This window comes from Carica papaya, chromosome 1 (genome assembly GCF_054855325.1).
Source record: "Carica papaya isolate Zhongbai chromosome 1, ASM5485532v1, whole genome shotgun sequence".
In the NCBI taxonomy this organism is placed as follows: Eukaryota; Viridiplantae; Streptophyta; class Magnoliopsida; order Brassicales; family Caricaceae; genus Carica; species Carica papaya.
In genome coordinates, this window is record NC_142309.1 from 572,806 (window position 1) to 587,074 (window position 14,269).

The window sequence follows — 14,269 nt, forward strand, 5'->3', positions numbered from 1 at the left end:
TGGCCCATCTTCAAGCTCCTTTTTTGGTAATAATCTGATGAGCTTGAGACTTTAGGGATAAGCATTTATTTGAGAAACTACAATGAAGGATGGGGGGTTTTGCGAGTTGTCATGCCCAGCTAGTCAATAATTTCAAATTTTCTTTTGCTTTCTTTTTGGTGCAACAATGCATTTTCTCCTTTTTTTTTTAACTTTCTTAGAATGCCCTAAAAAATTTAACAGTGGATATTGCTGTTGCACCAATGATATATTGTAGTTATTTGTCTTCCTTAGTTATATTTTCGTCTTTTATTTTTCTGTTACTTCCTAGTGGAATAAATTTATTATGCATTAATCTCATGTCAAACATTATCTCTTGTTTTCCCTACAGGTTGACATATGTTGTTTTGATAAAACAGGAACGCTAACATCAGATGACATGGTATGCTTATATCAATACGATCAGTTTAGCAATTTTGGTGATCAATCAATGAATATTTTTTTGTTTTCTTGTCTTCAGGAGTTCCGTGGAGTTGGGGGACTGAATGGTAGCACAGAACTGGAATCCGATATGACTAGTGTTCCTTTGCGCACGATGGAAATTCTAGCTTCTTGTCATGCTTTAGTATTTGTGGACAACAAGCTGGTAAGCTTTCTTTTTTTGGAGTTGAAATGATGCCTTTGTCTTTTATCCTTTTTTCTGATAGGTACTGCTGGATGCTCTAGGTACATGGTGTTTCTGTTGCATATTTGAATTAACAAGTTTTATTTATTTATAATTTTCTTTATAGTCATTTTAACATGAGAGAGCATTCATTTTTTTATTAGTTGTAAAAAGTGCAAAAGTGCACGGGGTACCCCCATAGAGAAAGGTCTCCTTCTTGTTCAACACAAAATGAACTGAGCTAAGTCTATAATTTTAACTGTCAGCAAATATGGAAATTTGGAAGGTATATGTTCCTTCCAAAGGTGCTTTTTTTTTCGTGGGAGGCAGGTGCGAGTGTATTTTAACAATCAACAAATTGATGAGGAGGGGAAAATTTTGGTTAATGGCTGTTTCCATTTGAAAGGGATGCAGAATCTTGTGACCTTATTATGCTTTGGTGTCCATTCGGGCACAAATTGTGGACACTAGCCTATGGATAATTGGGGGTTTGCTGTTAATAGCTGGCTCGGTAAGAGATGAGATATGAATCTAGAAAGAAATTTAGTAATGGGAGAAAACACGTGGATCTCATCCCTCTTACCATTTTATAGTTGTATCGAAGGAGAGAAACAAAAGAGTTTTTGAGGAGGTTGAAGAGGATTTTGTTAGAGTTAGAGACAGATGGTTCTAGGTTCTCAATTTTTTGGTGATGGGGCACCCTATTCTTTCAGCTGAGGGGTTTGGAGATTTTATTGACATACTAACTATTTGTAAATATTTTTGTACGTGGGTGGGACCCCCTTGGTGCTGGTAAATTAATGATACATTATACTTTTTATTTAAAAAAAACGTATGTAATTTTAACTTGTACTTGTATAACCATTTCAATAATAATGTAATTATATCTAGAAAGAAGAGTTCTATAAAAAAATTGTCCAGAACATTATTATTGTGTTTATTGCTTATTTTTTCTTAATACATGTAGCCTTATCTCAATGCTATCTGTAATTGCATTTAGGTTGGTGATCCTCTTGAGAAGGCTGCACTTAATGGAATTGATTGGAGCTATAAATCTGATGAAAAGGCCATGCCCAAAAAGTAAACTTCAACTTTCAGTTGGATTATAATGCTTTACTTTTGCAAACTGATCCATCTAGCTATGATTTCATTTTGTTCTTTATTTTTTACTAGAATATAGCTTTGTTTAAAATTATGATAAACAAAATTTTCAAAAACTTGAGGATCATATTGGGCGTGGTGAATGAAAAGTTGATGATCTTTTCTTAATAATCGGAGGAAGCAACAACAAAGGAAACTTTGGAAGTAGAAATTTTCAGCAAGTAAAATTCTCAATTTAGTGTTTCCTTGATCCAACCTGAAGATGTTGAGATTCAAAGGCTGTCTTGCTGGAAAGATGAAAGCAGATAAGAAAAAGCATTGACATGCCCAGGGTGGTTGCGAGTTGTCGGCAAAGGGCCAACGGAGAGTAAAATGAGGATTAGAAGGGATGGCAATTAGATTATAATAGGAAATTTTGGCCAAATCTTTTTTTTTTCGGAAATAATTTTGACCAGATCATACTAGCACTAAAAATGAAAACAATGACGATCTCGTTAGAAGTGTGTTTTGGCTGGGATAATACTAGGATTGATGACTTTGTTGGAGCTCTCCGTGTTGCACCTGTCATTTCTTGGATGCGGAGTTAGTTTAGAGCAATAATAATTGTACTGAGAAGAGAATCATTGGTTCTAGACTGAGTTTTTTACTTAATGGTCAGCCTCTTAATAATGATAAGGCTTTAGGGAATCTCTATATATTTTGGTTTCTTTTCACAAATTGTAAAGCTGCAAAGGCTTCTTTTTATTTCAGTTGCCCTCCCTTGGTGCCTCATTAATATGGTTTCTCTCTTTTTGCTCTCAAATGATAATAATAAATGTCCTGAGAAGTTTTCTGGTAGAAGGTTAAGAATGGGGGAAAATCGTAAAAGAAAATTGTATTAATGCTTAAAGATGGAAGAGGTGTGCACGGGTAGCAACAATGTAGGTTTTGTAACGAGTTTGCTCCAAAACCTATCTGTCCACTTAGAAAAGCAGTTGGCGTCCTGAGGTTCTGTCGTGTGCAAGGTTAGCTTCAATCAATATCTTTGGAGACCGGCATTCAATTCATTCTATTACTCACTGTGTTGGTGCCAACCCTAACTATTGGCCGACAAGCTATATATATCTTTGGAGACCGGCATTCAATCCATTCTATTACTCCCTGCGTTGGTGCCAACCCTGACTATTGGCAGTGAAATCAGTGGTCTAGAAATGTTATCTAAAGACAGGCAGAAGGTCTCTCCTAGTTCCAAGGAAAGCCCTCAACCAAGACCCCCACGCCATTTACTTCCTATGGATTATCTTGGCTAACTATTTCATTAAATAAAGCCCTCGCTCCGAGAAAAGCTTTTCGTCTTTTTGGGGATCAGTTAAGGAAGGACCAGAAATCTCTGTATCTTATTCTCAGTTCTGAGAAAGCATAATTAAAGTACATTATTCGATTCGGGGGTTGGACTGGTACTAGCTACGGCATCTGATAGAGCAAAGGGGATCAATTCAATGGTGGAAGTTTGGCAGGCATTGATTGAAGCTACATCTGGAGATTCAGCGGTATCAGATTCTCTAATAGCAGAAGATTGGGAGATATCAGACTCCCCGGTAGCAGACTCTTTGGCACCGGACGATCAGACTTGTCAATCATTCGACTCTTTCTAGGGATTTACATCCTCATGTTGACTTTCCCCTTGCCATAGATTCAATATCAAATTTTAATCTTCAAATGCTTCGGGTGATTTTTCATTTCTTTGATATCAATTTTTTTCTCCTTTTTATCTTTTTTGTCATATGTAAAGAAACAAATACCGTACACCTTCATCATGTGCCATATCTTTAGGAAGTAAGTTTCATCTTCTTCAAAGTTCCAATAGCTTTCAACTTCTCTGAGGATCTTCTCTTCACGTATGTCAGTTTTTTCTATGACAAAAAGAAGCAACATGTGGAGGAGACAGGAAGAGAGAGGGAGAGGTGTTGAAAGGTTGAGTTGTTCGGCTATAGAGATTGAAACAAGGTTCTTGCAACAATCTTCATTAATGACAAGCTTCTTACCTTTATTTCCTTAACGGTCAAAGGTTTGAAGAATTGGAAAATGCTCCTGTCTTTGTCTTTATCCATAGCTGCAGTTAGAAAAGACTTGTAAATTCTATCATTTGTGAACTCCTTATCATTAACATTTAACATATTTAAACTTTTTCTATGAGAGGAAAATAGCATGCAACTTTGATGAAGAAGACTGTAAAAATAAGAAGACTAGGCAAGCATTATTGGGAACCATTTTGAGCTGCTAAAACTCGATCTTGTTGGTCAAACCCGGTTCAAAAAAGTGAAATAGAGCAGATTTTCCAATGCCCACTTATTATGGGTCACACACAGGGCCCACTCACTGGTTTCTGGTGATGGAAGGCGTTGAGGTTCTGCTAGTAGGCTCAGCTTGAAAAGATGTTGCAGATCGGGTGGCGGTGTGAGACATGATTACAGGAAAGGCTAGGATCGAGACAGATAGTGGTTGGGCAGACTTTTTTTTTTGGGTTTTGGATGGATTTGGAGCTATTTGTGTGCAGTCCTTTTGGTGTTTGATATGAGAACTTTTAACTTTGATACCAACCGATGTAGGATAAATTAGGGCTAATATCCTTGTTAGGTGAGGATAAGAACCTAGGCATCACACTCAATGTTTCTTAGACATGACACTTAGGAATCTTTCAGATCGAATTTGGTTCAAATTTTGGTTTCATGGAATAAGAATGGGAATACAGTATAAATATAATAAACAGTTAAATATAAATAACTTTCAGTTCCAAGTCAATTTAATGGCCACTTCAATTAAGTAATATTCTTTGTTCCTTTGTTGATGGATGAGAATACAAAATCTATAGCTTATAGAATTGATGATATGAGTGAAATTGATTTATTATGCTCAAATGTATAAATTATGATTAACTTATACATCTCAAATAATCAAAATTTAGGAATTAAACGAGAGTAGAATACATTTGAATCAATGGCAATGGAACTGAAGTGAGTTATTGCACTACAGAACTAGAAAATTGGAAAAAAGTCACAAAATATTCTATTGAATAATTGAAGTGAGTTGTCTCAAGAAGTGAGATCAGATTACCAAGGTATTTATAATGGGTTTTGAGTAACATTTCCTAAATAGGATTAAACTGAGAACTATTAATTCTAATAAGAATAAAAAAACTAAATATCATGAAGAATAAAATTCCAAAGTTAGTAAATTATGATAATAATCTCCTAAATAGTACAATAATTTATATTTGGAAGAGATAATTTTTAATCTATTTAGGCAATCTAGGCTTAATCCATTCATTTCACATATGAATCTCCACATGTAATATTTCTTTTTTTCTCCCTAGTCACCCTGGATAACATCACACTGAATCTGCTTTTTTGACCGTATTGACGGGCATGGGAAAAAGAGACATTCAGTAGATGGGGAAAGTAGAATCTTTAGGAGGCAATTTGTCCACCTCTTGAAAGATGTCTTTTCCAACTCGCCAGCCTACTTTCCATTTTACTAGTGGTTGGGTCCATAATCCCCTTATCTTTGTTTTTAGCGCCTGAAGAGAGCCAGGTATTCCCAATAAAGACTAAGCTATAGTTGGAATAAATCCATAAATTTTGTGGAATTCATTTGTAAATTCATGCTTAATTTAACTAGTATTGACAACATGGATTTTTAGTAGGTTATTTAAAAAAAACATGGATTTTTAATAGTATTGCAATGCTTCCACTTACGCAATTCCATATATGACATTTCTATAATTTTATGTATGAGATTCATCATCTTCCAGTTGAATATAGTGTGAATATACAAATGAACTCCACAAAAGTGTGGATTTGCAAATTTTATCATTTTGATGTAATTTGGAATATGTTCTTCCAGAGTTACCTAGCATTTCATACAATATCATTTTTTTTGTCACCCGAATATAATTTACACAATTTCATAGTTGAACTACATGTGGATTTGCAAGTTCGTTCCAGATATTTTTGGATTATTCTTAAACAGAGTTGAAGTAAAAGCTGAAATAAAAGCCACAAAAAAAAACTTTGAAATCCACAAAGACTCTAGTTAGGAAGCAGCAGCATACTAAAAGACATAGCTTTTATTTGATACATACACATCTTTTTTCCCAATTCTTTAGTTCATGCATATGATCTTAACCATTTTGCTTGTCCTCTATCCGTTTGGATTGAAGGAGGTGGGAGAGAAAAAAAAAAGGGAAATATTGAATGCTTGCTTCCTCTCACTTGTTGAATCAAAAAATGAAAATGAGTAAGCAAAAGGAGGGCATGGTGAGCGTTCGTTCATTTCTCTTTAAATGTATATTATTTTGATTTCAACATTTTAGTAGAAAAGTATGGAAAGAAAGGTTAATTTTTTTTTTTGAATATCAAATGCAAAGTATAATATTAATAATGACACTAAGGAGGTGTCAAACCATATACAAGAAATTTACATATCGATCAGAATATCAATACCTCTAACTCCTCTATCGAGTGAGGAGAATGACTCATTAACAAAAAATTAAGAGTCTGTAACCATTGATTTTTAAGTATGTCAAAACCATCCGCATCATCGACTCCCTCAAAAGGTTTAAAAATTTTAATAGTAACTTTTTTATTTTACCCTTAATTTTAACTTGCTATTATATTATAAGGGGTATGATTGACAATATTTGAATTACTAATTGTTGTGTTTCTTTTACACATAAATCAAACAAAAATATTACGAAAAATTGTTTCTTTTTTTAAAAATCGCAACCACAGAAGTATTTAAGCTTTCTTTGTTATCACTGTATGACTTCACATGCTGTTTTGTCCCTTAGGGGGCCCCTTTGTTTGAGTCTTATTATCTTCATTTTCTATATGGAAAATCAATTGCAGGGGAGGCGGCCACGCTGTGCAGATTGTCCAGAGACACCATTTCGCCTCACATTTGAAAAGAATGGCAGTTGTTGTCCGTATTCAGGAGGAATTTTTTGCCTTTGTCAAGGTATGTTTACTGCTATGCATTCATATTGTCAGGCAACTTTCGAACATTTTGCATAGTATTGCAGCTCCCAGAAAATAAGAATAACATCGATTAGAAGATGCTACTATTTTATTGGAAGCGAGATCAAAAATATAAAATCAATACTGGTATCAGAACCAAAATCTGGGTGAAAATAGTGCGGAGGGAAAGTGCAAGGCATTCATTTGGTGGTATAGGCTAATTAACTAATTATAACTTGCACACATTTATTTTGTGTACTAGTATATGTTAAATGTGTGAATGCAACATTTATTCTAGACTATAAAGGTTTATTTCAAAAAAAATAAAATACTAGACTATAAAGGTAAACATTTAAAAACTTGTATACATTTATTTTGTGTACTAATATATGTTAAGTGCCTGAATGCAACATTTATACTAGACTATAAAGGTAAACATTTAAAAACTTTATCAGGTGGAGAGAAGACAAATAAATCTCCGCAGTCTCTTTCACTGCTTCCTTTTGAGCATGTTGCCTTTTAAATCCACAACCAATTAAACCCACTTTATCATCTTCATCACATAACAGAATTGGACCACAGCACTAGTAATTGATACAAGGTATCCCTCAGTCCAAAACAACATCTCAAGCATATATAAATGAAGCCAACATTACACTTGAAGCATAGGTTTACTCTTTTTCAGCAGTAACATATCTATACATGAGCAATTTTCAGGGAAGAAGATAATGAGTATTCATGTCCTTAAATTGACTTATGAATGAGAAGCAAATAGGATCAGGGGTTAATAATATTAAGCATCAGTATGACAGACACATAGGTGAATTAATGCAAAGTAAACCCATGCTAAGGAGCGGAAACTAAAAAATGATTGAACTATCTACCAAAAAGAACGTCCAAAACCAAACCACACAGCAGTCTTAGCTTATATGTGGATTGAGGGAATTGGGAGGAAAGCAAACAAAAGGATGGGGTGTTCTCATTTATTTCACATTTTTCTTAATCACAATGAACAACAGTGGAGGTAATATGTTACCTTGTTTAAGTCTTCTTGAGGCCTTAAAAAAAGAAGATGGACCCCCATTCACCATAACCGTGCAAGAGGTGGCTGGTCGTGTAAAGGATGAAACTTGGGCATGGAAGGGTATCACTGATAAAAAAAAGCAATTGGGGCTCATTCAATTGACAATTTTTTGGATTATATGGAAAGAAGGAAATAGGAGGACGTTTGATGTGGTGGAAGAGGATATTGATAAGATTAGAGCGAGATGGTTTCAGACCCTAGGATTTTTTGTAATTGGTCAACCTTTGTGCTCCATAAAGGATTTTGGTGATTTGATAGATATCATGATTGGTTTGTAAATATTTTTGTACATGGGTTTGTACACCCTTGGTGCTTGTTAATGATACTATATATTTCTTATCAAAAAAATATTTCTTTCACTTTTTTAGATAAAAAATAAATAGTAAAGAAAAGAAAATAATTGTGAGCATCCACTTGTCCTTAAAATACTCATCACTCAAATGAAGAACTGGAAATTTAACTTTGGTATAAATTTTAAGTTATGTCTTTTGCTATTATTTGTCTGATATGAGGTGCCTTGTTGCTATACCTAAAGTATTGAAGTGATAAGGACAAGACCATTTGTTTGTCTTGATAAATCAAAGTCAAGGATATGACAGTATCCAAGCACTCCCTCAAGGTAACCCTTATTAAAGGATTAAAAAGAAATGACAGGTGACCATATTTTTAATCACATATTCGGCAAAGTCTTGGTATTAGAACTATCATTTTGACCTAAATGTGACCATTACTAAATCTATTGTGTGCATTGTTCATCTCTATCCAGCTCATGTATGCATTCTTGTTTGTTGTATTCTTTATAGAGAAAAGAGAGCATGAGGACCGGCTTTGCATGAAAGTCCCAGCCTAACCAACTGTAATCAGTTTATTTTGTAAAATAATTTTTCACTCACTATTTGTTCAGGGTGCACCTGAAACTATCCAGGACAGGCTCACAGATATACCTGCATCATATGTAGAGACATATAAGAAATACACACGTCAAGGTTCTCGTGTTTTGGCCCTTGCTTTTAAGTCCCTTCCAGATATGATGGTTAGTATTCTCGTCTCATGGTTATATTTGCTTTCTTTTAGTCTTTAGTCACATGATGATTATCACTTACTGATCAGTGTCTCAGTTACTTTTTTTTTTAAAATAATCTCAGTAACATTTTTACTGAAACCTGGGTCTTGAGTAATTTGTGAGTTGTTTCTCATGAATTTTCTTTTAAAAAAATTATTGTTGCTGAGCTATGTTCTTTAAACTTTGAGTTTAAGGACAGTTGTTGGCTTGAAGTTGGCTGCTCTATTGTACTATCTAACTCTTTCTTCCTTGATCAGAAGAAGCTTCTGATCCTGGTTAAGCATGTTATATATGCTCACTCAAGTGAAGCCACTATTGAAGTTTTAAGGTTATGTTTGGAATAATCCAAAATTTTTATAGAAATTAATTTGCAAAATCATTTTTAGTTGGAGTGATGCATTCCAAGTCTCATTAATTTTAGTGGAGTTTGGAATGCATTGTTTCAATTCCACATGAAATTACATAGGTTTCTAATTGAAATCAGTATGAATTTCCTAATTAAATTCCATAACATTTCCTGATTTGTTCTGAATGTAGCTGACGTGCAATACTCCTTTAAGATGGACCTTTAACACAATTTTTTAAATATTCTTTCTGAAACTGTCCACTGAAAAAAATCTTCTTTTTTGGAATTGGAAGAATGCCTTGTCTTATATGACTATAATATTGATGCTCAACACACATAAACAAAGAAAAGTTCTGATAAACAAAGAAAAGTTCTGGTAAATGTTATTAGTCTACTAAATTGTTGAATATTCATTTCTTGTCTGCTTTAGTTATTCTTGTTTATTTTTTATGTGGCATTCAGGTTAGTGAAGCTAGAAGCTTGGAAAGAGATGTTGTGGAGAGCGGCCTTACTTTTGCTGGTTTTGCGGTGATTGAACAAATTATTTTATTTTTATGCAATTACTTTCACTTGTTTCTATGAACTACTTATGTTTCTTTCATAATGGTTATATCAACTTTAGGGTGATTTTCTTAATACAACCATAACTAAATGCTTATAATACAAATTTCAGGTGTTTAACTGTCCTATTAGGTCAGATTCAGCTGCCGTCCTGTCTGAGTTGAAGAATTCATCGCATGACTTGGTAAGTAAATCATCTAACTGTCAGACTTAGTATGCTTGACTGAGTTGTTACCTAGAGCACATGGATATTTGGCTTATCACCTGGGTGCTAGATTTTATTTTTTTAAATCTAAAACTAAAATGTTGCGACAAATTTTGAATCTTAACCTGCAGTGATTAGTGAGAATCTGTTTGTTCGTATTAAATCATTAGGTCACCTAATGAGTTATTATAGTTTAAGATGATAAAAACGGTTGACCTATAATTTGTATACACTCATGTGGAAGCTCACTAAATTTTTTTGAGATAAAAGAGAAAAATGCAATTAAAATGGACGCCAAGGGGGCGTAACCCATATACAAGAAAAAGGATTTACAGCTCAGTGATAATATCTACCATCGAACCTAAATCCTCATAAGAGTCAAGATTGTGGCCAAGTACAATAGTACCAAAAAAATGCAGCCACCTATTCTTGATAAAATCAAAATTTATGTCTTTACGCTCAAATATCATATAATTTCTTTCTTTCCAAATGATCCATAAAATAGTTAATGGGATTACTTTATGCCATCTATTCCTTGTTTTAAGCCCTTCCCAAGTCAGCAATTCATCCTTAACAGATCCGGAAATAACCCAGGAGATGCCAAGAAGCTTGTAGATCATAGACCATAACTCATAAACAACCGGACACCAAAGAAGAAGATGGTTACAAGACTCATAGTTTCTTCTGCACATAGTACACCAGGTAACCAGGGCATATCCTCTTTTCATGAGGTTATCAATGGTGAAGGAGATACAACCCAAAGAGGCTTCCCAAGTGAAGACAGAAATTCTGGGAGAAACATTGTAATTCCAGATAATCTTGTGAGGGAAAACAATAGCAGAATCCGCGCTAGGAATTAAGAGTTTATAGAAGGATTTAACTGTAAAGGAGCCTTTTTTACACAAATTCCAGCATAATTTATCAGGCTAAGTGCCCATATTCACATCAGCCAGCAACCGGTGCAGATTCACATATTCCATCACCTCCCAATCTTTTAAATTTCTTGTGACAGATACATCCCAAACCAGGGGGTTGCTGATCCTGTAAGCTTTTTCCAGAAGCATGTTTTTGTCTTTGGCAATAGCATAAACGTGAGGAAACTGATTTTGCGGACTTATCTGACCACACCAAATATCCTGTCAGAACCTTATCTTGTCTCCTTTCCCAGCCACCCATTTACAGTTGTTCCATACAAGTTCCTTGGAAGTCATAATACTCTTCCAAAGACTGAAACCAAAAGAGCTCCTGTTGACATGATTATAATCAGAAGTATCATTGTCAAACCATTTACAAGCGATAACTCTCTTCCACAAGCTGTCATTATCATTCCATAACCTCCAAATCCATTTGCCATATAAAGCTTTGTTGAGACACAATATTGATCTTATGCCTAAGCCACCGTCTTTGGTCTGTTTTTGGATCTGCTCCCACTTAACTAAATGGAACTTCCTCCTCGTGGAATCATCCCCCCAAAAAAATCTGCATTGAATAGCTTCAAGTTTTTTGGCAACACTTTTGGGAATAGTGAGCACTGATTAGAAATAAATGGGAAGATTGGATAGGGTGCTTTTGATTAGAATTAAATGCCCTCCCTTAGATAGGAGTTTACTTTTCCAGCATGCCAGTCTGCACTGAAACATATCAATAACTGGCTCCCAACTGTTTTTGTCTTTATGTCTAGCACCAAGAGGTACACGCAAATATTTTAATGGAAGTTGGCCAGATTTGCAATCGAGAGCATAAGCAAGAGGACCAGCGGAATTATCCCTCAGATTAATCAGTTCAGATTTATCCACATTAAGCTTCAGCCCGAAATAGCTTGAAAACACAATAAAATGCAACGAAGGTGTAAGACATTATTAACATTATCTTGACAAAAGAAAAGAATGTCATCAGCAAAAAATAAATGTGAGAATTCCAGTTGACACTCATTCTTCCCCACCAGAAGGCCCCAGAACATCCCAATAAACGGTGCTTGCATTACAAGTTTGTTAAGTGCTTCCATGACAATAATAAATAAAAGTGGGGAGAGGGATCACCTTGCCTTAAACCCGTAGTAACATTAAAAAACTTTGATGGACCACCATTTATCATCACCGCAAAACAGGTGGTAGTAATACATTCTTTAATCCAGCTTCGCCATCTAGTTCCGAACCCAAGATTCTCAAGCATGTGATCAACAAAACCCCAAGAGACATGGTCAAAGGCTTTCTTCATATCTAGCTTACATTAGATGCCACTTTTTTATTTCGGATCACATCGTCGACTACCTCATTGGCCATAAGGATGGCATCGGATATTTGCCGGCCATGCACAAAAGGTTGCTGATTTTCCCCAATGATCGACTCAAGAACTTTGGACAATGTAGAGGCAAACACTTTAGAGAAAAGTTTGTATACACAGCCTACCAAACTCATAGGGTGGAAGTCTTTAATATTTGAAGCATTTTTCCTTTTTGGGATCAAAAGCATAAAAGTAGCATTTAGAGATTTGACAAAAGAGGAGTTCTTGTGGAAATCCATGAAAAAATCCATGATATCTTTCTTAACCACACCCCAAAACAGTTGGAAAAATTTCATGTTAAAACCATCTGGACCTGGAGCTTTATCACCCTCACAGCCCATAAGACAATCATAAACTTCAATTTTAGAAAATTCAGCTTCAAGTAGGGAAACAGCAGCCTCATCCAATCTGTTAAAAAGGCAATTATCCAATTTCAGTCTCCAAGAACAATCTTTGGTGAACAAATTTTGGAAATAATTGCGAGCACTGTCCTTCATATCATTGTTGCCCTCAATTCTGGAATTTTCAATAAAAGGTTCCTCAACATAATTTATACTTCTGCAGTAGTTGGCGAGGCAGTGAAAATATTTAGTGTTTTTATCGCCTTCTTTGAGCCATTTTTCCTTAACTTTTTGTTACCAAGAAATAGCTTCCAGATTGAGTTTGGAGGCTAACTCAAGTTTAAGATTATTCCTTCTTTTTCTGTCAGTAGCAGATAAGCCCAACTCACCATCCTGTTTATCAAGAATAGCAATTTCCTTCATGAGATCACTGATTAGACCACTCTCCACCCTGTCCACTTCTTGAACCCATACTTTAATTTCTTCTTTCAATTTTTTAAGCTTGCTGACAAGGCGGAAACTAGGAGTCCCTCTGCAGGTAGTATTATTCCACACAGATTCAACCATAACCCTGAAACTCTCAACTTTATACCATTTATTGTCAACTCTGGATGGGGAAGGACCCCATTTAATACCCCCCTAGGATCTAGAACAATAGGAAAATGATCACATAGGGTTATAGTGAGTACCTTTTGAGAAAAATTAGGCATTTCCAGTAGGAGTTCATGGCTGATGAAAAAGCGATCAATCGTTGAAAAGGATGGAATATCTCTGTCATTACTCCACGTCCAATTCCCCCCTTTCAGCGGGAGATCAACCAAACCACAAACATCAATAAATTGTTGGAAATCACTAGCTTCAGACGTAGAGAACAAGTTTCTGGACCTCTCCCATCTCCTCAGGGTCATGTTAAAATCCCCACCAATCACTCCTTTATTTCCCCATCTATGGAAACAAGCCAATATTTCATCCCAAAGGGAAGCCCGCTCCACGATGTTGCCTCTACAGTACACACCAGTGAAGAACCAATCAGAATCTGTAATAGACTTGTTAAATAAGCATGATGCGGTAATTTCCCCCAGGAGCATATCTTTGCAATCAATAACATTTTTATTCCACATAACCAAAATGCCCCCAGCATTACCCCTAGCCGGACTAGAAACCCAGCCAATAGAGTTCACATTCCACAGACTGCTAATGATTTTCTCAGTAACCTCCTGAATTTTGGTTTCTTGAAAGCAGACAATCGTTGGTTTCCATCTGGCCAGACACCCTCTAATAGTGTTCCTTTTACCTGGGTCATTGAGACCCCGAACATTCCATGATATAGTTTTTTCTATCTTTGATGCACTGAAGAATTGCATTAGCTCCCTCTGTATGACCTTCGATTCTGTCGTAGTTTATAGAGCACTGGAGTTGTTTCAATTCCCTTGAACCCCCAACTTGCTGCTTCTTCTTTCCTTTGTTTGTCTGGGGACTCGTCTCAGTCTTCTGAGCATTTCTTCTATCCAGCTCAGCAAACAGAGCTAAAGCTCTGTCTTCAAACCCGTCATATGAGACACCAAGCATTTGGCTAATAGCTCTTATATTCTGAATAACCCAGGAGGAATGTATCTGAGCTTCACTCCACTCAGCAGACACACTAATC

The 14,269-nt window shown here is 35.6% G+C and overlaps 1 protein-coding gene across 4 annotated transcripts in view; it reads left to right on the top strand.

Moving 5' to 3' along the window:
• Window positions 1-14,269, top strand: part of PDR2 (phosphate deficiency response 2) — a 28,164-nt gene that overhangs the window by 8,469 nt on the left and 5,426 nt on the right. For all 4 annotated transcript variants that reach the window (XM_088210594.1, XM_088210595.1, XM_088210593.1 and 1 more), the window contains 7 exons: window positions 371-421; window positions 500-625; window positions 1,644-1,723; window positions 6,631-6,739; window positions 8,727-8,855; window positions 9,694-9,759; window positions 9,905-9,976. In XM_088210594.1, coding sequence (XP_088066720.1) covers window positions 371-421; window positions 500-625; window positions 1,644-1,723; window positions 6,631-6,739; window positions 8,727-8,855; window positions 9,694-9,759; window positions 9,905-9,976 — 633 coding nt within the window. The remainder of the gene's footprint in view (window positions 1-370; window positions 422-499; window positions 626-1,643; window positions 1,724-6,630; window positions 6,740-8,726; window positions 8,856-9,693; window positions 9,760-9,904; window positions 9,977-14,269) is intronic.